At 44.0% G+C, this 27,538-nt stretch overlaps 1 protein-coding gene across 4 annotated transcripts in view; it reads right to left on the bottom strand.

Moving 5' to 3' along the window:
- The window catches only part of FGFRL1 (fibroblast growth factor receptor like 1), a 179,121-nt gene that overhangs the window by 5,088 nt on the left and 146,495 nt on the right, over window positions 1-27,538 (bottom strand). For all 4 annotated transcript variants that reach the window (XM_064448927.1, XM_064448929.1, XM_064448931.1 and 1 more), the window contains exons 4-6: window positions 12,163-12,243; window positions 6,624-6,908; window positions 2,300-2,653 (exon numbers count right to left, since the gene is read on the bottom strand). In XM_064448927.1, coding sequence (XP_064304997.1) covers window positions 2,300-2,653; window positions 6,624-6,908; window positions 12,163-12,243 — 720 coding nt within the window. The remainder of the gene's footprint in view (window positions 1-2,299; window positions 2,654-6,623; window positions 6,909-12,162; window positions 12,244-27,538) is intronic.

Here is a 27,538-nt window from a genome sequence, read left to right as displayed (position 1 = left end):
TGCCCGAGCCATAGAGAACTGAAAGTTCACACGGTATTAACGTGTATGTCCATTTCCCTATGCCAAATGGGCTCTAACTCCACCAGCCTCTTTGGAGCTGCCATTGGCTTTCCCAAAGGGAGAGAATTCAGCTACCAGTGGAGATAGATAAGACACTTCAGACAGCATCTTTCACACCTACCTTCCCCCTTCCCTCTCTGCTCTTGGCAGCCTGTATATCCCTGGGTAGTCACTCTGGTTTCTCAGCCTGATTTCTTAATTTATAGATGAAAAGGAGTCCTGGGGTATGATCCTAGCTATCAAAATCCCCATCTAGTAGCTACCAGCTGGGATTTGCAAAGCCCTGAAAAATACCTAGGCACAGAATTCAGATTGCAGGGAGACACTCAAGAAACTTTGAAAACCTCAGGATATCCAAAAGGCCCAGTATGTTATAATCAAACATCTATCACAACTTTCAAGCCAAACTTCTTTAAGACATTAATGTCTTTTACTCTCCTTGAGAAATAATTCTACAGCTACTTTGAAATATTAAATATATAGCATGAGGTCTCTTTGAAGTCAGAAGGACCTATACTGCTGATCTCAATAGACAAAACTTTGATTCACCAGCACTGGAAATTACAGAATAAATTAGGCTGGAAGGGGAGTCTGGAGGTCATCTGGTCCGGCCCCTGCTCAAAGCAAGACATGATCAGGGAACTGACCCATCAGCTGACCACAAAAAGACCAGCCTTCATGTTGGTTGGCAGAAATCCTCTGCTGGGCTGAAATGAAAGTGTTTTGATATTCATCCATGCTGTTTTTTGGAGCTGTCTCTGTCAAATCTGGTAGATTTACAAGCAAAATGGTGTTTTTCTAACTCATGGCCTTGCAACCACATCTTTGCCTCTGAGGGCAAGCTGGGTTCTCCTTCTCTGTCACTGCCAATAACAACAGGCCTGCAGGCTGTGGTTCTGGTATGAGGCCTCATTATAGTCCCATTTAAATCAATGGAAAGTCTCCCACTGATTTCAGTGGGAGCTGGATCAGATCCTCATAGTTCAGAAACTCCCAGAGGCTTTGAGTTATATCCCACCCACACAGCCTTTTCCTTGGGATTGACAGGCTTTCTAGTTGGAGTTTAGTCCTAAATCTAAGTGTTGCAGAAGACAACAAGACCATATTCTTGGCAACCCGCTGTCAGTGTCTAAATCCAAGCTAGTGAATCTTGATGGCTGCTGAGACGCAGAGGTTTGGCCATCAGTGACCACAAGAAGCCATGCTGCCTTAGTTACAGGAGTCATGAGCATTTTCCCCACTACCTCTGCATAAAAGCAGTCCTAACAGCCTGGGAGAGTTAATGATCTCTGTCCCTTGCTGGTGTCTTGACTGGAGACACCCCATTAGACCTGAGAGCTAAAATGTTCTGATACTGACTCCAGCTCCTGCACTCTCTTAGCTGTGTTGGCCTTGCGGTGAAGAGAAGAAAAGAGCAGCAAGACTGATTTTTTGTTATAAAACTGGATGATCTGAAGCTAGATTCACATGGCAAGATGAGGTAGAAAGAAATGCCCCCTTTCCATAAAAAATACTTCTCAGGGCAGAACTGCACAGTCAAGAGGCAAAGGAGTAAACAACAAAGCGAGGATGGTGTGCCTGAAACACACTCAATAAAGCCTCAGTTGGACGTGGCCACCAGTTCTGAGGCCTGGGGAGAGAAGAAAGCAGTTGCAAGTTTAGTACAAGGGTCCCCAGGGGATCATTGGATAAGAATTTAACTAATCAATCAATTATCTCTTTCACACTTGTTCTTTTCCTTTCCTTGTGACTGGGACAGTTTTCATTCTTGGCTCATTTTATGGGCCTGTATCATTGTTTCCTTTTACCAGTAATAACAATATAAGTAAAAGCAAGAGAAAGAAGAAATGTAAGGGAACGGGGTTGCAAACTGTGCTGCTATTCAGTTCCCCTCTCACCTCCCACATCCTATTGCTGAAGTGATGTAGTGCCTGCAACTGCAGTATCATTTCCCAGCTCCTTTTTCATACAGGAACAGATCATTCATTTTATTTCTCCTTGCTGGAATCACTATTCCCCATGAAGGGAGAAAAGGAACCACCACCAGGAGGAATTCAGCAGCAGGTGATTTAAATCAGGGCTGTTTTACTCCCTCACTAATTTTTATCAGAACTGGACTAACCTAAATCAGGACAGCATCACAGAGGACCATGCAGCCCAATGGATATCAGCAGTGGTGTTAATAAATACCGTGATGCAGACTATTGGTTCAGATGGGGGAAGAAAACATGTAACTCACCTGGCAGGACTGTGAGAAAAGCACTGCGAAAGCTGTAGCCCATGGTGTTTGCCCCTAGGCAAATGTACATCCCTGCGTCCTCTTCCTTGGCTCGAGTAATCATCAGTTTGTTCAGGTAGGAACCATCGGGACGGGACCAGACCTCCCCTGTGGGCAGCACAACGAACTTCTGTCCCCCAACGTCGATGGTTGAGTTGTACTTGCTCTCCGTGCCGTACTCCACCCTTTTCAGCCACTGGATGACAGGTTTGACATCGCTGCGGACTTTGCACTGGAAGGACGTGGTCCCACCGTAGTCTACCGTCGTGTTGACGGGGTGTGTCCCTGTCAGGATGGGCTTGGACCTCGTCCTCTCTGCACAAAAACACAGGGAGCTCCATGGAAAAAAGGTGTTTGCCAACCTCATTAACTTGTGATTGAAGAAGTACAGGAAAAAGGTGTAGGAGGGATGCAAAATAATTGTCTAGTCCAACTCCTGGCCCAAAGTCAGGCTGAGATTTCTGCAAAGCTCTCCTGATATATATTTGCCTGGCCTCTGTGAAAAACTCTAATGGTAGATGCTTTCTAGTCTCTCCACATAACTACTCCATTGTCTGAGGCTTAGCAAGTCTTTTCTCATGTTCAGCCTGAATCTTCCTGTTTCTAAAAAGGAAGCTACTTTACTTGCATCAGACCTGGAGAAAAGTTTGCTCTCCCTCTTAGACCTTAAATTTTGGAATATTTTCTTCAGCCTTCTCTTCTGTACACTGAACAACCCTCCTAACTGCTAAGCAAACAGGGTCCTAGGAATCCCTTATAGAAGGTTTTTCTGTCTTCGCTGTGTTTCTGCTCTCTCAGGTCACACATGAAGCATTTATATTTGGGTACCCAGTTTGTGGTGGTATTATGCGGCACCACACAAATCAGACCTGGCCTTTTTGCTCATTGGCAAGTATTGTAAGTCCAGTCCGGACTTCTGAATTTCCCCATTCCCTTGATGTTTGCTGCAGCTATGAGATAACAAAAGGGGTCATCCTTCCTTGTACTCCCACTTATCCCCTTGTCTCAGGGACCATATCCCAGAATAATGGGATCTTAATGATGTACCTTGACCTCAGGGTCAGAGGCTGCAGTGATCTTTCTTGAGTCTTGATGAGAGGAAGATAAATGGCCTGATAGTAGCAAAAAAGGCCAAAAACCATTTCAGATCAAATTTGGGCAATAGTACAGGCCTGAACACAAATGAAGTGGATTATTTCACTGTAAAGGTTCACTTGATATTGACCCTGATGATATCTTATCAATGTTTCTAAGTTTCTGAAGGGAGGGTGTAAAGAAGATGAAGCCAGGTTTTTTTCAGTGGTGCCCAGTGACAGGACCAGAGGCAATGGGCATAAACTGAAATGCAGGAGGGTCCCTCTGAACATCAGGAAACACTTCTTGACTGTGAGGGTGGCCGAGCACTGGCACAGGTTGCCCAGAGAGACTGTGGCATTGCCACCCTTAGTCATATTAGAAAGCCATCTGGACATGGTCCTGGGCAACTGGATCTAGGTGACCCTGCCTGAGCGGGGCGGTTGGACCAGATGACCTCCAGAGGTCCCTTCCGACCTCAGCCATTCTGTGATTCTGTGATGCTGTGTCTCTTACCACCATGTCTGGTAGGGTGCAATTTACAGGTGAATATGACAGAATCTTATGTATTCTCAAACACGACTTCAGTTTTTTTTATCAGATTATTTACAAGTCCATATCTATTGATATGGCTACCCCCAGTTTGGGGACAGTGAAGGATGGGGTAAGATATTTTCTTTCTCCTTTTGTTCTTCTCAAATTTTCCCAAAAGACAGAAAACATTGTATGGGAAAAGGCCCCTCCTTTCACAGACTAATGGCAGGCTGTGGATATTGTCTCATCTTTTGTCTGGGAGTCCTTCAGGAGATACCTGTCATCACTGTTGCTGGCCCTGGTAGATGTCCATGGAGACAAAATTCTACTGGAAGCCATCCCATGCCATGTCATTCAGTGCTGGGGATGCTGAGACCACAGGTACTACTGCTGAGGAAGATCTTCACTTTGTCCTCACCTCCCTGCTTTTATTATTTCTTTCTTCGGTCTAACCATTCCCTCACTCACTATGGAGCAAATTTTTGTGGAGGAAGAGCTCAGAAGGCTTTTGCTTTTCTAGCCAATAACAAAATCTTTCCTTTCTCACAAAATTTTTTTGCCTCAAGTTTCAGCTGATGAAGGAAACAAGATGGTAGGAAAGGAAATCAAACACAAGAGGTTCACAAGACCATCCTTTCCGGCATGATCGTTAAGCCTTAGGTTGTGTCAACACCACATAAAGTCAAAGGAAAAATATATCCCTCATTCTGAAGAATGTTTGCATTTTTTTTAGTGCTAGCAACAGAGAAATCAGTCACAGTTTCCAGACAAGGAGGTACTGCAAACCTGTATCCTAGGCACAGAGAGAAATTATGGTATCACAGTGGGTGGTAACTGCTGGCAGTCATCAACTACTTTTGACAGCAAACACTGTTGGATTGAGCATGTAACAAAACAGCTCCCACCAGCACAGGCTTTGGGGTGAGAGGAAGGAACAATGGACCCTCTTTCAAAAACTCAGGATACTTTCAATAATGAGGGCTCTAAAGATGTGCTTGGGAAACAAAAATACCATAGTGGTCTCTGCAGGCTCTGCCTTGGGACTATGAGCAGAAATCACAGCTGGGGAGACTGAGACTCAGATAAGCAACACTTAGGAGTGGAGGCTCAGGGCGGGGGGGGTGGAAAGGAGGAAATTGAATGAAACCTGTAATGCTCCACGGAATGGTTAAAAATAGAAAGATGTCTGAAAACTGCTTAATGCCCTTATCTCCTGACTCTGGTTCCAGCTTTGGTTACTGTTTTCACTCCTAGCCAGCAAAAGCTAATGAAAACAAAGGTTACATACATCTTTAAGTTGATAAAAACCAAGAAAAACAGGGACACAGAAAGGGGTTTGTTCCTGGTGCTGTCTGGTTTTGATGAAGTGAAAATGCCACAGCTGCCATTAGGATGGGGCTTGATTCATTTCCCTGTCTCTGCTCCTGGTTTTAGTGTAAACACATGTTTTTACTGTCTCCACACAGCTGCATCTTTATCAATCCCAGATGTCCAGCAGGTTTGTGCCTTTGGAGCCCAACAGAGCTCCCCACATGTGCTTTTAATTCCTGTGATTCTAGAGAAAGGACTTATCAGAAAACAGATCTTTACCTTTAAGAACTATCTTTCACACTGGGATAAACTTTCTCATGCTAAAATGTATGCACAGACAAACAACATGCTTTCCATGTGGTTGAAATAGCCCTCCATGCCCCTGCTCCTCACTAGTGAAGGCTATTCAATCTTCCCTCCACTCAGCTCATCTTCTTCATTTTCTTGAGTTGGCTGCTCTGTAATCATTTCCATGACAACATGTGATGATGTCATGGACAAGCACAATGATTTAAGAATAAGAACTCTTCTCTGGTAGACTTAGGTAGGATTTGAGTATAATTATCTGCAGTAATAATAGGGGAAACAGGAGATTAGAGACCAAGAATTAGAATAGCTAGATAGTAAGAAGAGCAATTTACTCTACCCCACCGCAATGCAGGGTAATCCCCACCCGCTCATCTTCTAAGGGTTGAATCTTTAAAGCTATGTAGACATCTAAAGATACAGACAGGATCCCAGTGGGATTTTTTTTTTTTTAGTATCTCATTTGTACCCACCTAAACCTTTAGATGGCCAAATGTTTAGTAAAATCTGGCCCTAAAGCTTTGTCTGGTTAATCACACCGGTCATAAGATTTTTGCTAATTCCCTTGGGAGCCTTCTCTGATGAAGTGGGCGTCCTATTACAGCTATCTGACTACATTTTCAATTGATTAGTTTCACCCTATCACCTCTCTGATAGCGCAGTCTGGGCCATCCTAAATATTTCAGCCCCTCTTCTATGGTACATGAAAAAGCTTTCTCAGATAGTTCTCATTCTGTCCTTGAATTGACTCTGTTGGTAGTATAAGATTGAACTGAGCAATGGTGAACTTTTACCATGCAGGTGCCCTTAGAGATGACTGTTTCCCAAGTATCTCTCCTTATTTTAGCTACTAAATTGTATAGTTGCTACCCTGTCTTGCCCAGGTGTTAGGTTTATTCTGGAGTTTCAGTAATGTTTTCTCTGTCTCTGCTGATGTTTTTAACAATTCCCCATTTCTGTGTCCAGCTATTGGCACTGCACACTTGCCATCACACTCTCTTTACTCAGCCACCCCTCTTCTCAAAGCTCCCTGCCTTTCCACCCCAGAGGCTGCACTTACGGATTACTTCAACTTTGTATGTTGCATTGATTTCTCCGACTTTGTTAAACACTCGGCAGGTGTATTTCCCACTATCTTCTGGCTTCAGGTTCTTCAGGTTCAACGTCCACTTCTTCTTCTTGTTCTCCCCAATCTCTTGGGGTGTGAGGGGCTTGTTGTCCTTCAGCCACGTGATGTCAGGCCGTGGGTTCCCGCTTGCCACGCACTTCAGGCGGATGGAGCTGCCGACAGGACGGGCGATCACTCTCCGTCTCATCTTGGCAGGCTGCGTGAACCTGGGCCGGGCTGCAAAAGGCATGAAAAATCGACTGTGGTGAGCAAAGGTCATGCAAAGAAGGATACTGCTGTCAAGTGTCATGGCCAAATTTGCTTGAGAGGCACCCAGCAGCCCCATACATACCAATGTATCACTCGCTTTTACACCATCAGCTCAAACTGATTTCCTGAGAAAGGAGACACCATCCAGCCCGATGCATTTGAATGTCTACTGGACCGCTATGGCCACCGCATTAGCCTTCTGCATGGCACAACCCTGGAATATCTCAGTGTCCGTAAGGCAACTGCGCCAGACCGTCTCACAAAATAATATCAAAATCACACTATTTTAGCTGAAGGCAAAATGCAGCCCCATAATCACATTATAATTGCTACCATATTCCATGCCACAAATGCAAGCCCTTAGCCAAGACCAAAAGAAAAACCTCAAATTCCTGTTTTGCTGACGATTTTCTCAATCTTTTGCCTGTCACTTGAAGCTTCATTTTCTGAAGATGTTTTGCCCTTAGCTCTCACTGGCTTTAATCGGACTTTAGAAGAGTCAACATCTTTTCAATATGTAGGAAAGTCTTAGAAGTATGCCACACTTTTGTACACGGATCTGAACTTAAATGTATGCAACCCACTCAACATTAATTTATGAAGCATTCATGCTGAAAGGCCCAAAGAAGCAAGCAAACAAATGGAAAGACCCCATAAAAAACCCTTGAGTTTGTTGTTAGAATATACCCCATGCCAGTCCATCCCAAAAAAGGAGAAGGTGAAGCAATAGCTGGTGGTGGACAGAATCATGGGTTAAACAGTCACCTTATCTTAGCAAGGAAATCACCAATATTTCTAATGGCAGTGACAAGAATACTGAAGAAATGCAAGGTCCCCACCTAGCAAAATCTGAAACTTTTAGGACAGTTGAAACAATAGAACATGATCTGTTGCAAGGCAAAAGCTTGCCTAATAGTATTCTGTAGTGAATTCCAAAGAAATTACAAATCTCTCACAGTTACTTTAATCATGCAGTGCCAGTCCAGGGGCACTTCTAATTGCAGTCTCCTGCTGAGATTAACACCACTTCTGACTCCCACTTGGCACTTTCCCCCTACATCCAGAATACTCCTGCCAAATTCACCTGTCTTTACTCTTTATTTTGGCAAAGCCAGTTTGTCCTCCAAGTCCATTCAGCATTTCCACAACAGGTCTCTCCCCCTGCTTTTGAACCCTATTTCTTGCTTACCATGACCTTACTCTTCAGCCCCAAAGGGTAGTCACCCTGCATTTTTGCACTCCCCTGGTAAATCCTCCCTGATTCTTTTCCTGGGATATAAAAGAAACAGATAATGAGTGGCCTGCTCTGTGGCACACTGGGCTGAATTATGCCAACAGCCGTTGGCCTTCACCAACAGCAACTGGAAAGCCACAACCTCAGTAGCATGTAACACACCAAACCAAGCTGAGAATGCTGTGCTTCAGGTATCAGAAAAATTAGATGGGATGGATCAGATGGCACAGTTGGACTCTTTTACTAGAGAGCCACCCCTGCTGCCCAGGGCTGAGGGTCAGAAGCTCTGGGAGATGCATTGTAGAGGAGTTTTGCTGGATGGAGGATGTTGGTCTGCAGCTTCCTCTCTCCAAGCACTTGGAAAAGGCAGCCATCGCCCTCCGAGGTCTGTGAACATATCCCTTAGTTCTCACTCCCCTGAAGCCTTGCCCAACATCCGTCCCTATCGGAAGAAGTCACCCTTTGGCACACCCCTCTCTTCAGTGTCCTTCTCTGTAGAGGAAACCATCTGCCTCCACAGCTTTCCCTTGCCCCCCTTGGCTGTCATTTTGGGTCCCAGCCCTTTTGTGTTATTTCAAACTCCTGCTCAGAAATGCTTTACTCTCCATAGAGAGGCTTTCATGTGTAATCTAATGAACCAGAGCAACTCCAGCACTGAAAGTCCTTGACGTGACAGCTGAGCAGCAAGTGTGACATACTAACCCACTCCACAGGTCGTGGTGCGTAAATTGCTGGGTATTCCCTTGGGGGTCTGCTGCAAGAGGAGGCCCCCTCCCAGCAAAAACAATCACTCTGGGAGAGACAATTAACCCTGTCAGAGCTGCACGTTGTGAGCAATGGCATGGCGAAGTTTAAGTCTGAGCTGAGGGAGCCGTGCTGATAAGGGCTGTCATTGTGGAAATTGAGAAAATGTCTGCAAGGTGCATGGAGAGGTTAAGAACCAGCTGTGCAATGGGTCTAAACAGTTACCCTCTAATACAGCAGAAATTTACTCTTAGACCAGGAACTGCAGGTCCAGGTAGGGATAGATCCTCACTGGATGGGATTCCTGGGCTGGAACTAACATATCAAAGAGCAAGTTGGAGACAGGACAGCCACACTACCCATGCAGGGTGGAAAGTCAAGTGTGTGACTCTAAGCTCTCACTTTCCTTTACCTCTTCCCTGCTTCCACATCAATATTTCAGGACTTGGTGGACTCCCTGCTCAGTAAGGGCACGGCAAGACAGAAACTCTCTTTCATCCCAAAAAAGCAGGCCTGTGACATTTCTGGTTTTCTTCCCATTGCGACTCCCAGAAATCTGCCTGGAGAGCTGCGTTCACTCCTCGTACATTGTTGCTCGGATACATATCAAACTACAGGTATAGCTAAACTTCTTTGGCTCTTCCTGTCTGTCTTTCTTCTTCTGCTTAAATAAGGTTAAGTGATTATGTGGTCTCAAAAGCTACTCCAGGCTATGTGCAATATGCTGAAACCAGATCCCATTTACACAGCCCTGAATGTTTCCTTGACAAAAGCCTGAATGGAACAAGTTTAGAAAAGCCAGTTAACAATAAAGGGAGAAAGAGGGAGACACACAGAAGAGAGAAAAGGAGACCCAGCAAGCACAAAGGAGAAAGGAGAAGCAGCAGTGTGAGAGAGGCAGAAAAGTCTCTTTTGAGTTGGTGCTAGTAAATGTCTGGTCCCAAATCTGTGTCATTTACAGAAGTTTTGCTTGTTGGAGTGCCAGCGAAGGCCATTACAAAGTGCCTCTGTTATTTATACTTCACATGGTTGCTCTCCTCCACATCGCTTGGCGTTTGCTTTATAAACACAAACCACACATTTGTACAGTATAAATTATACCACTCACAAGAGCAAGGGAAAACACAAGTGGATGGGGACAAAGAGACAGTGCTGTGTACAAGTTCCTTGTTGAGATGCTGTTTACCATGAAGATATACTGAAGCTAGTGAAAATTAAATTAAACAGAAGGCTGTCGGCACAAAGACCTGGGAAGGAAGTCAGCAATCTCCTCTCCCTGTGGCACATGTCGAGGTGCATGGATAAGTCCCAGAGGCTCCTTTCAGACATTGCTCATACAAAGTGAGGTGGTTAACTAAAACATGTATTCTGCTGCGATTTGCCACAACTACCTCCACATAGCGATGGTCAGTACCACTTCAAGATTTCACGGCACTTATACAAAGAAGTGTTATGATAAGACTAAGTATTGAAATACTTTCAAATCTTTTGGGTAAGTGATCGGTCAGTTGTGGGAAGACGTGAGTGTGTGTGTCTATCTTTCCTCACATCATCTCGCTGATCTTGGTGGGGGCAGGACTTCTCCCCAACGATACCACTCCATGACAGTAGCTGGAAAGCAAAGTGAAGCTTTTTCTTTAACCATGCTTCCCCTCTCCCACTTCTCTAGGGCCCAGGACTCTGCAAATACAAACTGCTCCTTCATCCGTTATCCTCCGGAGCCCTGCAGACACACAGTGACCCTCCCTGCACGCCAGCACTTTGCTGGTGATCACTGCTGGGTGGAAAGGGCCCGGGGACGTGTGTGGCCTGCCTCAGCCATTCCCCTGCTTGAGGAGAGGAGACAGGAGGGAGGGAAAGGGGAAAAAGCAGAGGTGCAGGAACACTCTGCAGCACAAAGAAGGACTGGGCCAGGGCATCACAGAATAAGACACAATCTGATATGAGATTATCAATGCCTAATAATTTTACTAGTGCTTACATCTTTTTTCATAATATTATTGTTGTATTGATCCATCATCCACCAGCTCTACCAGAAGCATATCTGCCATGGCATTCAATGTCTGCCTCTGTCTCCACCAGGGTAATGAAGAGAGGAGAGATGGCACTTTTCTTGCTAGATGCTGAATCCCTCCTGAAGGACTTCTGACCTGTAGTTTATCTAAGCCACCCTTTCTCTAGCTCTAAAATGTTGTCATCCTTTTCCAGAATGAGTTACCTTCCTCTCCCAGAGCAAGCTCAGTCTCAGATGAATCTGTAATTCAATGTTGTTATGCCACTGCCTCCTCCAGATGTGGACTGGACTACACTGCAGCATACCACATACCTTGTTTGCCAGCTCCTGAAGAAAACTGGCTCAGCTCAAGTGGTGGGGACTCATATGGTGAAAGCTTGACAGGTTCCACCCCTGCTGTTGCTGTGAGGTTAATCCCTGGCCACAAATGTGGTACAAAGCCATCTCAGTATTATAAAATTAAAAAGAGGGATGTACTGCAAGAGCAAAATGGAAATGCTGTGCTTTATCCCTCGAGGTCTTAAACTCACAATGCACTTCTGTCAGTAATGGCCAAAAGCTGTTTGGCATCAGCCTTACAACTTATTGTCCTTCAAGGAGTGCTTGGACCAAACTTTGGACCTGCAAGTCTTGCGGTGATTCAGAACCTTTTCCAAGTGAGATTTTAGCAGTTCCCCAAAGCTCTGCAACAGCATCAAACTCCTATGCTTGAACAGTACAGGGCTTAGAGAAGTCCATGCAGGTGTCTAAAACAGAGGGTAATTTAAAAAAAAACTCAGCTTTGGCCTAACGCTAATTCTCCCGAAGTGAAATCAGACCTCCCATTTGCCCTCAGTGGGAGCAATGTTATGTTGGCACTGAAGATTTTTGGAAATATCGCTGTAAAAGTCAATATGCCTTTTACAGAGAGTCTATGAAAGCTATAATAGCTGCACATGCAAAAGAAAGTCACTGCCCAGAAAAACAAATGCAAGGGAGAACCATGCTGGGGTGTATGGCAGGGGGCCCTAGAGCGGACCGCAGGCTGCATGTCACAGAAGGACTCCTGGATGGGATCCATTCACACCGACATGTTCAGCTGACGCTCTGTTTATTATTTGACCATTCTATAGGGAGAACTCACTCCAGTCGCTCTGCCTTGCCTTTCCTTCAGCAACTGAGAAATGTGCTGTGTGAACAGCACTGAACCAAGAACCGAGAAAAACCAAGAAACATACACAGCTCCTTACCCCATTGCTTCCCAGAATGATCTTCATATTCTCCATTGGAGCCTTCAGGTACCTGGCTATCCTTCCCTGAGCTGGTATCATCTGCAAAGGAAAGGAAAGGGAAGATGTTAAGAAGGTCTCCTGCACCACAGCGGTATGACAACAAGTTTGCATTTCCTTCTGGAGGCGCTGAAGCACACTCAACCTACATTTGGCATCCCCATCCTGGCACTTACAGCTGGCTAGTTTAATGAACAATTTAGTTTGCTGCTTTATGAGCTTTTCAGCAGGCTACCAAAGCAATGGGAGATGAATCAATGTTTCCATTAATAGCTGACAAAAGCCTCTTTGTTTATGTTTACAGGTTCCTGTTCCCTAGGAAGAGCTGATCCATTGTACTTTCTATGCAAATAACGGTATAAATAAAAATTACAGATAATTAAACCTAGGAGGTGGGGGAAGACTTATGTGATCAGTCACACAGAGCACAAGCAACGGAACCGGGGCCACTAATTCGCCTTTCAGCTTCCATACAAAATCAGGAAAGCAAACAGGTCTGGGGTCAAATGAGCCCTCAAGGGATGCTGAATGCAATGTGATTGCTGGAGAAAGCAATACTGAATTGAAAAGCTGTTTGTGTTGTGTTTTTCTTTTGTTTTGTATTTTTAATTAAGACCACCCGTCTATCTGTATTGACAACACATCACTTTCTCCCTTACCACTGTAGGTGTTTATACCACTACCACAGAGCAGCATCAAGGTCTCCACTCTGTGCCCTGTACTGCTTGGAGAAATAGAAATAGAAATCACCACAAGGTGAAACCCCCATCTCTCCAGCAGCCCCCACTTTAAATTGTCTCTGTGATATGGCCACCTACAAGGTCTCTACGAAAGCCAAGGGAGCAGGAGAGTGCCCTGAGCCTCCTTCTGCAACCTGGGTGACGCTGGTGGCCTCACGCCTCTGCAGTGCCCAGATGTGAAGCTTTTTCCTCCTCCAGTAACAGCCTGACCTCTACTGCACATGCACTCAGCTCAGAGCACCCTCTTATAGCAATGCTTCACACCAGGAGAGAGGTCCACCTGAGGGACTTTGGACACCTACAGGTGATGGCGCAGCAAAGTATGGCTCTTCCACAGCTACTTCTGTGCTCTGCAGATGCTACACCCCATATGGCAGCTGGATCTGAGGTGAAGATCTTGATCAAGAGCTACTCAGTTCCTGGCTAGAGTGCACTGAAGTGTGTGAAGTTTGATTTTCAGAGATAGGTCAGGTGAAGGCTGGGAAAAGGTTCACCTGAATAAGAAGCTGCCCCGCAATGGTGTTAAAAAATAAACATAACATGAGAAGTGGAAACATCTGGCCTAAGGAATGAATCCCTCCAAATGCTCAGCTCCTAAAACCCATAAGAAAAAGGTCTTACAAGCAAAAGAGAGGAAACTTCTTGCTGTAATCTCTGCAGCAGAGAGGAAAATCTTATCTCAGCTTATACATGAGCATGCCTCCCCCCAAATGTACAAATAGTAGAGCTGTTCCTTACAGTTGTTCTAGAAGCTGGGTTGTGCTTCAACAGTGCATGGTATGTAAACTTATGTGCAGTCTTTGTGTGAGAAGAACATGTGTTTAACCCCATCCTCACCCCAGTTTCCACTATGTAGGAAAATCATCCCATCTCTTCAGCATGGGGCATTTTATGCCCACACATGCTCCAGTCTCGTTTGCCACTGTCCCGTAAGCAGAGAGGCTGCAATGCCGTATGGGCTTGTCCCCCCTCGCCCCTGACAGATTTTTCCCTTCTCCTTGTGGTTACTTCGGCAAGTTTCCCCCGGAGGTATGTGCAGCTGTCACTTCGAGGGGAAAAGAAAACTTTTAGGGTAGCAGCACACAGTGCTCTTACTTCAGCAGCTCCCTCCAGCTGACTGACCCTTCCCACCTCCCTCTCGCCCTCTGTCCATCGCTGGAAACCTGGAGGCTCTCCCAGGGGCTCTAGCCAGCTGCCAGCTCAAACCACAGGGAAGCAGTGTGACATGCAGTCACGCTCAGGAAACAGCAACTCTTGCGCGGTGCCGTGAGTGCAAACGTACCGCCCAGTCTCTGCCGAGGCTGGCCCGGAGCCTGTGTTGCAGACGAGACGAGTAACCCATGTGCTGTGCTTTACAAATATATTTTTACAGCCTTGGCAAACTGAATGCAGGGAATACAAATATACCCATTATATATGATGGCCTGCATATGACAGATCGTCTCCTTTCAGTCAAAATACTGAATCGATTATCTTCTGGCACTTGTACAGGTTTTCACATAAATATCAGTAGTGCTACTAACGAAATCTTGGAAGCTCTCTGACAGAGGACTTAGTAAAACCCCTAGCACAATTAGAAAAATGTATTGAGTAATGGAGAATAAACAAAACCTGTGGTCAGAGATGTAGGATTCCTGCCCATTGTTAACTGCCGAATATCTTAAAAGTGGTTAAGATGTTTAAGTGGCAATGTTCTGTCAATTATATCTTAATCCTACTCAGCCTGGTGTACAAAGAGCAGTATATCCTCCCTTGCCTCCTGCCTCATGTTACAGTATGTCAGCCCATGTGCACTCCTCCTGCCTACACACAAGGACTGACTGGCGTTCTCAACACCTCTTGACATGCTGCCAAGCTTTTGATGTAAATAAGGTTGTTCTGAACCTGTTTGATCCTTTGAAGACTCTTTGGTTGTTATCCTGCCAAATCCCAAACCTGCGGCATAACCTACCAAACCGAGAAAAAAATCATTTTGGGGGGAAGATATCAGGATAACTAGTGCCACCGTGCTGAGCCTGTGAAAGAGATGATTTGGCAGAGGAGCAAGACTCAAATAAATAACTGCAGGCATTTAGAAATATTGGTTTAAATCCACCGGAACCAGTTTCACTTTTGTTAGGTATGTGGTAACATTAACAACAACACATAGCAGAAATCTTGGTGGTGGTGGGGAAATGTCATAAACATGGAAACTCATGGAGAGCAAAACTACGCCTTCCCATCCCCTGAGTTGCACACTGGGTGAGGGATGTTACAGCAGTCTCCATTCCAGCTGCAACACGCAGTGAATTCGGCTCCTACCTTCAGCGTGACTGTAACTGAATGAACCCACACTTGAGCATTGTAGGAAAAATGCTGATTCATGAGATCCAGAAACAGGATGAAACTCATTTTGGGAAGATTCCCTGAAGCCCAGGAATCTCCAGTCAAACTTAAAAGTGTGAGGCAGCAGAATAACCAGTGATATAACAATAAAGCGTTAACCTGGGATGTGAGTGACCCAGGGTCAAGTCCCTCTTCTGCTGCACTCAGAGAGCGATTGGAACCTCCCCTCTTACACCTTGGGTGTCTTAAGCTCTGACCTGTCATCTCAGAGAGCCAAAAAAGAGCTTATTATTCCCTAAAGTGGAACAGCACTGTGGGAGACAGATATCTCAGGAACACCCGTAGGATGGAAGACACCTGTCTAATTCAGATATCACCAAGATTTGACTTCCACCTGCCCCATCCAAAGTTAGTACTGTGGCCTCATGGAAAGAATCTGTCTCTCCCTGTTTTGAAGAACTTTCTTATTTTTTAGAGTTTAATATCAAGTGGTTTCCTAGGGGAGGGAAACAATTTCCCAGCTGTTCTAGTCCCTGTGCTAGCAAGGATGGGTATCCTTCTGTACCACAAACGCACTTTGGTCAGCCCGCTCGCTGCTAGGAGGAGTGAGGGGTCTATGACACTGAAAGCAAAACCAAATTTCCTGAAAGTTCAGAGGCATCTGGTTCAGCCCAAACCTGCAGGCTGAAGCTGGTTAATAGAGCCAGATCTGAAGACCTGCTGTTTGCATTTCACCCCAAGCTTTACAAATGCAATGGCCTGGCAATATTCTTATTAGAGTGAGAGTGGACCTGAAAAAATGAGCCACGTTGAGATATGTATGACCAGCATACAAAGCAATGAGTTAGTAGCAGAAATCATGTGAGTCTCAGCTATATTCAAAAATGCCCTAATAAGCCCATTCCTTACTCATGCTCTTGTCACTTCCCACAGAGGCAGGCAGGTCAGGGTGATAAGTACATACAAAAAAATCAGCCTTCAGCCAAAGGGCAGCAGGGAGAGCTATGCAGCGTTGCCAGCTTTGCTGCCAGCAGATTACCGCAAGAGGCAGTGCTAAGAACGATGAGCTGCTGAAGTTTCCTACAAGCTCCCTTTTCTCTGACCTGTATTGGAAGGTCATCCCGTACCGGACTTCTTGGACAGTATCACAGGCTTAGGAAGGCAGCCAGTTGGAAGACGAAGTGGAAAACCTGTCTTGAAAAATAATCACTGACTAATTTTATGTCACAAGTATCTGAGGCTAAGAAAACGTATATGATTTAGACGTCCTCACTGTACGATTTGGTTCCATGGTGTTACAAAGCATGCTGGCTGGTCGGGAAACCTGAAGTGGAAGGCTTCAGTATCAATTTCAGGTGATAGACCTGGAGACATTGGACAAATTCATGTAGCCCTTTCCCCTCCAAATACTGCGCCTGGCCATACAAGACAGGGCCAGGATGGATCCAGAGGCATCATCAGCCCGTTGTTCAGGAATGTCGTCCCAGTGGCGTGATCCCCAGCTGCTCTCCAGCCACGGCCTCTCTCTTGCTTCAGGATCTCATTCCAAGCTGGCTTCTAGGTTTGCGATGCCACAGGACTGAGATGCCGGCGCTGTGCTGGGGCAGTGTGTGGTGGGGCTGAAAGGGGCAGTCATGGGATTGGTTTTGCATGAGACTTGCCACGTCTGAGTGTATGAGGCCCTGATTATCAGTAGCCAAATTGCCCTTTCTCACTCCAGAAAGCACGATGCTTTACGCATATTGCCTTCCATGTGTCTTTTTGGTCTACCCCCTGTCCCAAAGCAGGCTGGATTTCTGCAGAAAAGGGATTTCTGCGTGTAACTCCATCAATTGACTAAGCACTCTGGGGATCCTATGGGACAAAGACTGCCACATAAGCAGGGTATAGTTACTGTTTATTACCATAGCAGAATTGTTCCATTCCCTCTTAAAAGTTAAAACAAATGGAAAATTCTGCATAACGGTCCGGCTCTGAGAGAAACTGATGGGAAATATTCACAGACTGTTACTGAGCCAGGATCAAATTTTATTTACCCACAGACTCTCCATGAAGGCTTCGTGTTTTTAGCTGAATGGGTATGACTGGTTTTCAGACCAACACTACGCGCTGAGCATCCAACCACGAGTCAAAATAATTTTTTGAAGCAAAAATCTAGCCATAATATTTCTCTATGATTCACAAAGTTGCTTTAATTTGTTATAATGCAAGGCCCATCCCTACTCCGATTTGATGGGACCAGCTTTGGAGTCTTTGATGTCAGAGGCCTTGAAAGCCCCATTTCACAGATGAGCCAGCTTTGCATAAATAAACAAAGTGACCTCTGAACTGGAGCCTGAGACCTGAGCACACTTCAAAGCACTGGGGGAGGCGATGGGGGGGCAATGGGGAATGAAGCGATCAGCATGCATCATTAAGGCAGCCCTTGCTCAACACTGCAGCTGAACAAGGGGTGTAAATAAAAGGAGGGAGGCAAGTGGGGAGGGAGTGAAATGAGGGGGAAAGTGATGTAATCCAGTCAGGCTTGAACAATTATAATGAGGCCTTCTCCCATGGATGAATGAAAGAGATCTCTCTGAACTCCAGCTTTAAGAGCTGACTCTTGCGTTTACCCAGATGCATCATATTTGCACATCATATTTGCTCCCCAATGTCCTTCACTGCCGCAGATGTCTAGTGAGTGACAAAACACGTTCCTTGTGGGAGGTGGGTCTTGGGCCTTCCTAGGAGTTAAATCAGAATTTGTTCTGCTGAGCCTAACCAGTAAAACTGAGGGGTGGGAACATACCATAAATTCAGACCAGGAAGTGATTGAACTTATTTTTCAGTAGTCCTGATGGTGCAGTAGAGAGAAGATAAACACACATTAAATTAAGTACAGTCTGAAAAAGTAGGTCTCTACAGTTTATCTCAGATAAATTCAGGATTTCCTATAACATTTGCTGGAATTTAAGGGGAAACACAAGGGAAAGACCATTCTGTACTTTGTTTTAGGGAGTATTCTGCTATCCCTACTGGTTCATCTGATTCTGGTGTCAAATGGTCCATAAGGTAAATATGTAGGCAGGCAGTAACAACTTTATCACTGGGTTTGAGGGGATTAAGGCACTTGCTTTCCCTAGATCTCCTTAATGTGGATTAACACTCCAGGTTTCACTAGAATTTCAGCTGGCATTAACCCCCAATGGCCAGGGAAACCTACTAGCTAGCACATGATTTCCATCTGAAAGCTACCACTGCGAGCTGCCAGGATTTTATTGCTCATCTTGTGATATTTGGGGTTTCTGGAGGATCTTGATCCTGGCAAGTGACGACTTGAGAATCTATTTTCTTTTCTTACTGAATAACAATTCTTAACATCTGTGATTGTGAAGAAGAACTCTACACAAATACACCCTAAAATCTTGGAGGAAAAGGAACAAAATACTCATTTTTGAGATCTTGTGATTTTTCAGCTTGTTTTGTGGTTTTGAAAGGTCTGAATTATGGCTTCAGGACCCTTGGGACTGGGGATCCATAGATGAATCCCAAGGCTTATTTGAAATGATGAGAAAGATTAAAATGCAAAGTCCTTATCTTGACTAATTCCGAATTTCCTCCCATCACTGAGGTCTAATTTAGCAAGCCTCTTCTCTGAACCCTCCATTCTGCCAGATACAGACAGGACAAAACTCCAGTGAACTCATCGCACTAACACACACCTGGTGTACATCTTAGATACTAATTTCAATGTTTTTCATAGTTCTTCCTTCAACCCTTCATCTCATGCTCACCATTCCTTAACCTGCGTACTATATTAACAGTGTCACCTACTGTATTAACAGTGCTGATGCTATGAAAAGACAGGAAATGTGTTTAGAATTTATTTGGAAGGGCACAGTGAAAGCAAAGGGATCAGGAATACTTGGAGGGAAGAAAAAAGATCTCATGGAGGAAACCCCTCTCCTTGGGCCCAGCCAAACAAAACCCCTCAAGATGAAGAAACCCACTCAGAGGAGTGCATAGCCAAGAAACACTCTATTTTTATTAAAAAAAAAAACCCAAGACCGAAAAAAACCAAACCAACAAAACCAACACAAACTAAAAAGGTTGCTGGCAGAGAATTTGCCTCTGTAACAGGCACTGAAGCCTTTACTGCCTACTGCCTTTGACTCCAGTTGGGCCAAAAATAACCAGAGGTATTGATACTGGCATTTCCTGAAAATAAAAATAAATAATGTTTGTGTTAGTGGCTTTTTTTGTATTTTCAGCTCTGGCCATTTTTATGAGAATTTCCATGCAAAAATTTTCATGGATCTCACTTCAGCCCCAGTACTGGGAATCTCTCTGTAAGCAGGATACTTTACAAAAGAAATGTTTTTAGCCCACCCGCCTCCTGAAACACTGGAGAGGCTGCACAGTGTACAGACCAAAGCCCTGGCTGGGGAGTGAAGAAACAAGACTTCTGTCCCTAGCTAGATCAGTAACTCGCATTATTCAGTTATGATGATGTAGAGGCCCATCCTATTACCTGTAGATGACAGAGGTCTTAGCTGGTGGTTACTGCTGCATCCCACACCTCGACACACAGGTGAACATATATCAGAAGTGACTGCTTTAAGACCAAAGAAGATGTAACTCCCTCCCACAGAATGAAAGACTGAGGGACTATAGGGTAGCATAGACATATCAGAGCCCGTTTATTTTATGGGCTGGTACCAATGTAGCTCCAGCAGCCCAGGCAAACCAGTCCTACTTCTCTGGAGAGTTTTAGCAGCCCACAGAGAATCTAGCACTGCTGTGCATAAGCTGCTACCAGCACCTGAGTTACTCTTTTACTACCAATTTCAACACAGACATATTCCTGTTCCATGGCCTTACAGACCACTAAAGAATGCTGTGGTTTATTGTTTGGGCTTGATTAAAAATCTTTGGTATGGAAAGGGATCACGTATTTCCTTAGAGAGGTAAATGTGTAAGGTGGAGAGATGGAACTTCAGAAAAGTGGAGTATTTTAGGCATATAAAGGAATTAATACACAAATAATTAGACACAAAATAAAAGTATTTAAATTGAACATATGTGAAAGCTTTCCAAGAGGGTCATCTGTTAGACTATGGAATAGTCACCCAGGAGAAGAGAAAAAAGTTCAATTTCACAGAACCATAGAAGCATAGAATAATTTAGATTGGAAAAGACCTTTAAGATCATTGAGTCCAACCATTAATCTAACACTGCTAAGTCCCACTAAACCATGTCTCTAAGTGCCACATCTACATATCTTTTAAAGACCTCCAGGGACGGTGACTCAACCACTTCCCTGGGCAGCCTGTTCCAGGGCTTGACAACCCTTTTGGGGAAGAAATTTTTTCCCAATATCCAATCTAAACCTCCCCTGACGCAACCTGAGGCCATTTCCTCTCATCCTATCACTTGTTACTGGGGAGGAGAGACTGACCCACCTCACTACAACCTCCTTTCAGGTAGCTGTAGAGAGTGATAAGGTCTCCCCTCAGCCTCCTCTTCTCCAGGCTAAACAACCCCAATTCCCTCAACCGCTCCTCATAAGACTTGTGCTCCAGGCCCTTCCCCAGCTGCGTTGCCCTTCTCTGGACACGCTCCAGCAACTCCATGTCTTTCTTGCAATGAGGGGCCCAAAACTGAACAGAGTATTTGAGTTGAAGCCTCACCAGCACTGAGTACAAGGGGACAATCACTTCCCTAGTCCTGCTGGCCACACCATTTCTGATACAAGCCAGGATGCAATGTGCACCTGGGCACATCGCCAGCTCATATTCAGCCGGCTGATGACCAATACCCCCAGGTCCTTTTTCACCAGGCAGCTTTCCAGCCTCAATCTTCAGAACGTTTAAAATTATAACGGTCTAACTATGGCTGAACTTGAGGTTTTACAAATTCATATGCCAAAGTTTGCTCATCTAGTTCCCAAAGAGAGCTTTAGTAACTCCTTCACTGTTACTGTGAATATAGTATGACTCATAAGAATGAAAAAGCACAACAGAAATGGATGTTCATGATGTTCATGATGCTCGATGACCATAAAAATATTCTTTATTGGCTATATCTATACAGAGAAACTTGGGAGCTCTTCTGAGCTCCTGCATGGAGCTCTTCTGAGTCCATGCACGACGAAACCTCTGCATACCATGTTCATCTCTCTCTTCCCTCCTTTGTCCCCATGACTCTGTATCTGCTTCAGATCTGCACCTACTTTATAACTCTTTCTCCCCCTCCTTCTCCGACCACTTTTCATAAAGCTGTGGAGGGAGAAGCCTTCCTGAAGGTTTAGTTGTTCCCTTGCTCCTTGTGGTCTATCACTACCCACAGAGCTCACAAAGTCATCTGAGACACATTCTCAGTCATGGCACATCTGCATATAGGGATGTTCCAGCTCCTGCTGTAACCACACAAAGAACCACAGGGAGAAATGGCTGGAGCTTTTCACTGAACCACTGCAATTCCCTGGCCTACCATTATAACAATTACATTACAGAGGCAATCACAGGCCTTCCACCATGCCGACTCCTCCAGACACCAGGACCTCCCGCCTGCCTTCAGGTCTCCATTCCATATTCCATGGGGGACAAGAAAACAATTCTTCCTTCTTTGTTGTTGTTGTTGAGGTTACTTTTTTTATCAGCATACTCCAGCACACACAGACAGCAGCCCTGAGAGCTCTGCACCACAGGCACCAGTCTGCGGTTATATTCTTGATCTACTACTGAAGAAGATGAAAGAGAGAAGAAATCAGAGAACAAGACAAGTGGTTAGGCTTCTGCCTTGTCACCAGCACTTTCTGAGCATGACATAGTAGCACCAAAAAGACAGCAATTACCAATCAGCTGTTCCAGACCTTGAACAGATTGAAAATATTTCCCAGTATTTTTTAATTGTACTTGTACCATGATAGTATCAAGGATTTCTTAGACACATGTTCCCAGTATATTAGACATTCTTCACTCACAGCACAAAAGACAGACCCTGTTTAAAGAGTTTACTGCCTGGGTAGTGCAGGCACAGAGTGGGTGCCACACGTATTAAGGTTCCTCAAGAAACATTTTTTAGCATCCACCCTTTTTGGCCTGGTGGGGGAGTGATGGGGGTCTTGTGCTTTTATAGACTTAAGAAGCAAAGCTTCATTTATAACACCTATCAGTCTATCTGAATTTATAACAGTTTTATTGCATTTATCATTCATAATAATAAATCATTAGTTACCTATAGTAAGTTTATAAACATTGGGAAGAATTACGCTATTTTCATTGTTATCTGACAAATAAAGATGTTGAAATAGTCCTTACTTTAGAAACCTAACTCTAGTGCCCAAGTTAGGAGTAAGAATGAAAAGAAGGTCAGGTTGACATCTACCTCTCTTCCCTGACTGCAGAAGAGATAATGGAGGGGGCTCAGCCATGTACAGCGGGTGCCAAAAGCGAGGTGGTATGAACACTCCACCCAAGAACATAGGCCAAAATTCCATCTTCAACAATCCTAAATTGCTTACGGCTGGGGGAGAGAGGCATGCCACTGAAAGGACTAACGCAAGGTTAATGATAAGAAGATTACTGCAGAGCCAAGGATAAACTGACAAGACCTGGCTCTCAGCCTTCTATTTTAACCACTATGCAGCTGCTGTTCCCAATAAAATTATACTTCTATCACTCCTCTTCCTAGTGGCACTGATCGATGTTTATTATTTCCTTCACCAAGATGTGTAGGAACATCACTGATACATGTCCTATCTCCCTGACTGTTCACATGGCCAAAACAGCCAGCACAAAGAAATTTCCAGAGGGGTTGGGAGGAAAGAGAGGTCATATACGTCAGTGACTGAGTACAGGAATTATTTTTGGATGGCATTTATAATCAAACAAAAATAATCAATTGTACGATGCTGTCCCTTCCAAACACTGAGTTAATTCCTTAGTGTGGAATTACCCAATCCATCATGATGAACTGGGAATTGCAATACTGGACTTTACACACAGGAATGTGGATCCAGCTGTTTCTTCAACACCAGTATGAAAATTATTGAAACATTCTTTACGGGCTTACATATTTCATAGTCTTCTGGTAGAAGAGTAAAACTATCTCCCATGCAAGAAAATGAAACGTCCTATGCAGTATGAGAATTACCAAATGAAGCAAACTCTCAGAGAGGAAAGCTGCTTAACATCTTTAATGGGAAAAGTGGGCCCCATGTGCGTTTGCCTGAGGTGAAAAATCACACCTCATCAAGATCCATCATTAGCCTATTATGTTTTAGCTTTGATTTCAGGAAATAACAGCACCTACAAGTGGTAGAAGTGCTGAGAAATCAACAGAGGGTGATAGTTTTTAATTGGACATTACAGAACATATCAAAATCCCGGCGTCTAAGATGTTGGTTATATTCAGTAAGGTACAAAATGTTGTTAGGGAATCCTTCCTCTCAGATCTCAGAGGTAAAGAGAACTGTATCAGGAAACAGTCCATATATGTAATAAGGATTTTTAAAAAATGTGTCATTTGCAGCTGTCAGCCTCTCAACAGCCACCAACTTATGACTGTATACTCAAATATCTTTTGGTAAACAGACTTTCTAAAGGACAGGTAAACCACTAAGACGGAAAAGGCATTTGAAAGGGTAGAGAGGAAAAATACATTTTAGCTTACTTTTTTTTTTTTTTTTAACAAACTTTTAATAACAAACTGAAATGCAGTACTGTAATAGCAATAAGGTGGTGGTGCAATCCCTCTGACCACTGTACTTTATAGCATGACAAGCAGTTAAAGAAATTGGGATTTCTGGGGTCCAGTCATAAAAGACAGAAAGCAGCCTCAGTGTCTGATGATGTCAAACCTCTCAGCATTCCCTCATATGCTGTTAAATGCATAATTTTATTCGTGAAGTGCCATACACCTTCTACATAATGTTCAGTGAATGATACACGTATCTCTGGGTCATCGTCAGACTAATAAACTGGTTTAAGTAGCAAAATGTTACCACTTTCACAGTTCTGTCCAAGAACAACTCTGGACAAGTGGCAATTTTGTTGGGTCCCAAAACAAACGGAATACTTGGCACCCTACCTAACGTGAGGACTGTAGTACATTACACGGGATAATATGGGCGTATGTCTTGCCAAAATTAAACCTAACCTAATTACTTGGAGTAAATTATAGCTTTCCATGTGGGGTAAAACACAAGTTGTAAAAATGGTTGCTCCTCAATTAACTATATAATCCCAATGCTGTCATTACAAATTTCTAAAACATACTTCAAAACAATGACTAGTGTAGTACAGTCATTCCTGTAGGACGGAATTAAATTCCCTTGTGTTTTTTGTGTTGTGTTTTTTTTTTAAATGCCTGTCCTAGCACATGACCAGCAGCGTATGAGAACAACACCCAGTATAGGACCAGAAAGGACCAGAGACAGAAGCTACCTAAGAAAACATGAGAAACCCAAGATTATTTGAGGTAGAATTCAACCACTTTTGGGTGCTCAGTCGCAGCATTACTGCGTTGTGTTGAGGGCGGGTGCACAGCTCTCCCCAACACTCACAACCCTCTACAATCAGAGATGCAACGCACCCCATGTTAGTGCACTTCATACCTTGAACCTCTTTTAAAGGCTTCACTGAGATGAGGAAAGAGTGGCAGAGAGTCTGCATGAGTAACGCGGTTTTGCAGATGGGGAACAAAGACGCAGAGACCATACAAATGCATTGAGAAGACAGACTACGGCTGCAATTTAGATTCAGTGCTTGTCAATGAACCAGAGCTAGCTAACAACTAACCAGAGGTAGCTGTTACCTATCACCTTGCCTAGATGATCCTATACAACTTTTTCCAAGATGTATTTCACCTTCCTTGATATTTAGAAGCTAAAGCAGGTGCAGTTTATTAGCTTTCTATGCAGGTTACCCCATAAGGACTGCTCTTGGACAGCACTAGAAGCCACAGTGCAAGCCAAGGGTGCAAATTGGAACATTTAAGTCCTCTATTCAAAATACAAAGACTATATCACCATATTACCTGTGGGGGAAAATATTTAATTTTTTTTACTACTAAACATTGCTTTCTCTGAAACCTCTAAATACTTACTCTAGCGAGCACCGCAGTTACACACCTTATTTTTTACTGTGATAATGTGTACTATTATTAACATACTCATATGAATATTGCATACTGAATGTATCCCACACGCTGTTGGCTATTTTAAACAACAGATGTGAGAGGGATTTAAATGCCAATTTTAAAACTGTGCAGTTGATTAAAATCCTGTGAGCCATTCATAGATTGCCAGATATTCTATTTACATGTATTCCTCCCATGTAAAATACTTCAGGGAATACTCTGGACCCTGGCATATGGTTTAGAATGATGATAACTGATGTTGGAGATGCCACACAGACAACAGGACATATTATCCGGTTACATCTGTGTGTAAAATGCTTTGAGATTTTTTGATGGAAGGAGTTATGAATGTGTAAGGCTGAGATGCTACATTTATGTCCCTCTAAATCATGCTCAGAGATAACAAGCGGTTAGAGCCCCATCAATGCAAAAACAAGCACTTTTATGAAGGCATTTCATTGCATCCATGTGCTGTTATCCTCTAGGGTAATTATGACTTGTGGGTGAACCTCGAAAAACTGCGGAGGATCAGCTTAAAAGGAGAACTCCAATGCCAAAACGCATCCAAACCTTGAAAACAGAAACCTTGTGAGAATAGCCTGTGCACAGTCAGACTGCAGTGCAATCAGGGCTTACTCTTCACTTCTTCCAACACCGGGGAAACCCCTATCCATGCCACAAATCTGACTGACTTCAACTTCTGCATCTGCAGCCTCACAAATCCCATGGGCCTGAAACTCCCACGCTCTATAGCAGAGGCCCTGCATGACAGATTACATGCAAATGTTACAAATACATCATAGGTTATAGCGGAGGAATGTTCACAGTGCTGCAGACACATTCGGGGGAAAAAGATTCAGCAAGACCCCTTGGTAAAGTCCCCACGGTAATACATCCTGAATGAGGAACTCTATCGTGTGAAAACATTCCTAATAATTCGTTCTGTTTTCATTAATAATATTAAATTTCCTGCTTCTGGGGTATCTTTTTGTTTGAACAAGCACAGCTTTTTGTCTCGTCTTCTGAAAGACTGTGCCACTGTAGTCTATTATTACTATTTATGCTGAAGTCGTTTGAATGGACCAGGCCTCCATATCCAAAATCAGCAATTTGCAAGCCATAATCTCATACCAACCAGATTAATGTGACACCTGAGATGTGTTTTCTTTTAAGACTTAGGAGTCTGAATGGCTGAAAGTGTCAGAAACACATGAAAAAATAGTTGTTTTTGTTTCAGAAACGTATATGCAGTTGATTCTGCGGTGCTCGTAACTGACCTTTGGTGATTTTTTTCTTGACAAACAGCCAACTAAAATTGAATCAAACTGTAACAGGCCAATGGTTTGAAATCACTAGAAAAAAATAAGAGCGTTGTTTCCTTACTACTTGAAATACCTCATTCTGGCCCAGAAATAATTAGGGGTGGATAAATTATCTGGTCTACGATTTTCTCTGGAATATTGTTTTACTCATGTCTTTCTTCTTCCTCCGCAGGGGGTGCTTGTGGTCATATTGTTCTTTTATTTATGGCTCTCAGCCTTTTCAGTGGCAGCACGCACACCAAAGTGCAGGCACAGAGCGGGAAGGCAAATTCCTTGCGAGGTAACCAAGAGGAGAAAAATGTCCCAGACCATGCCAAATCTTTACAAGAACAGCAGTTAAACAAAAGACTATACCCTTAAAGAAACAAAACCTAGGAAACAACAACTCTTAATTAGAATATCACAATTTGTATATTTATGAACTTTAAATATAAGACCTGGTTCCCTATTGAAGCCTAATTGGTTGTTTTGAAATTCTCTCATAAAACAGTGCTCATATTATCCAGCTGATGCATTCCCCTATTTATTTTGCTCGATGGTGACTTGCTTCCACTTTGAATTGGTTGCTCCCAGGACTGCTCTCTGGCTCAGCTTTCAAGCTGATTTCTCTGACAAGCTGGCAGCAATAAAATAATTCATTCCAGAGGCTGAGAGAATCACCCGCAGCATATACTGCAAGTATCATCTGGCAGCAGTACAGAGGCCTACGCAATGGGAAGCCTGGGGTAAACCCTGCGCTGGGACACATGAAGGCTGTGGGGAGGAGGAAAAGCTTCAGGAATTCCACCAGGAATAAAGGCGGCATCATGGCAGCGGGATGGGAGGAAT

This window comes from Phalacrocorax carbo, chromosome 4, assembly GCF_963921805.1.
Source record: "Phalacrocorax carbo chromosome 4, bPhaCar2.1, whole genome shotgun sequence".
Lineage (NCBI taxonomy): Eukaryota > Metazoa > Chordata > Aves > Suliformes > Phalacrocoracidae > Phalacrocorax > Phalacrocorax carbo.
The sequence above is the reverse complement of the archived record's forward strand: the minus strand, read 5'-3'. Positions and strand labels throughout refer to the sequence as shown.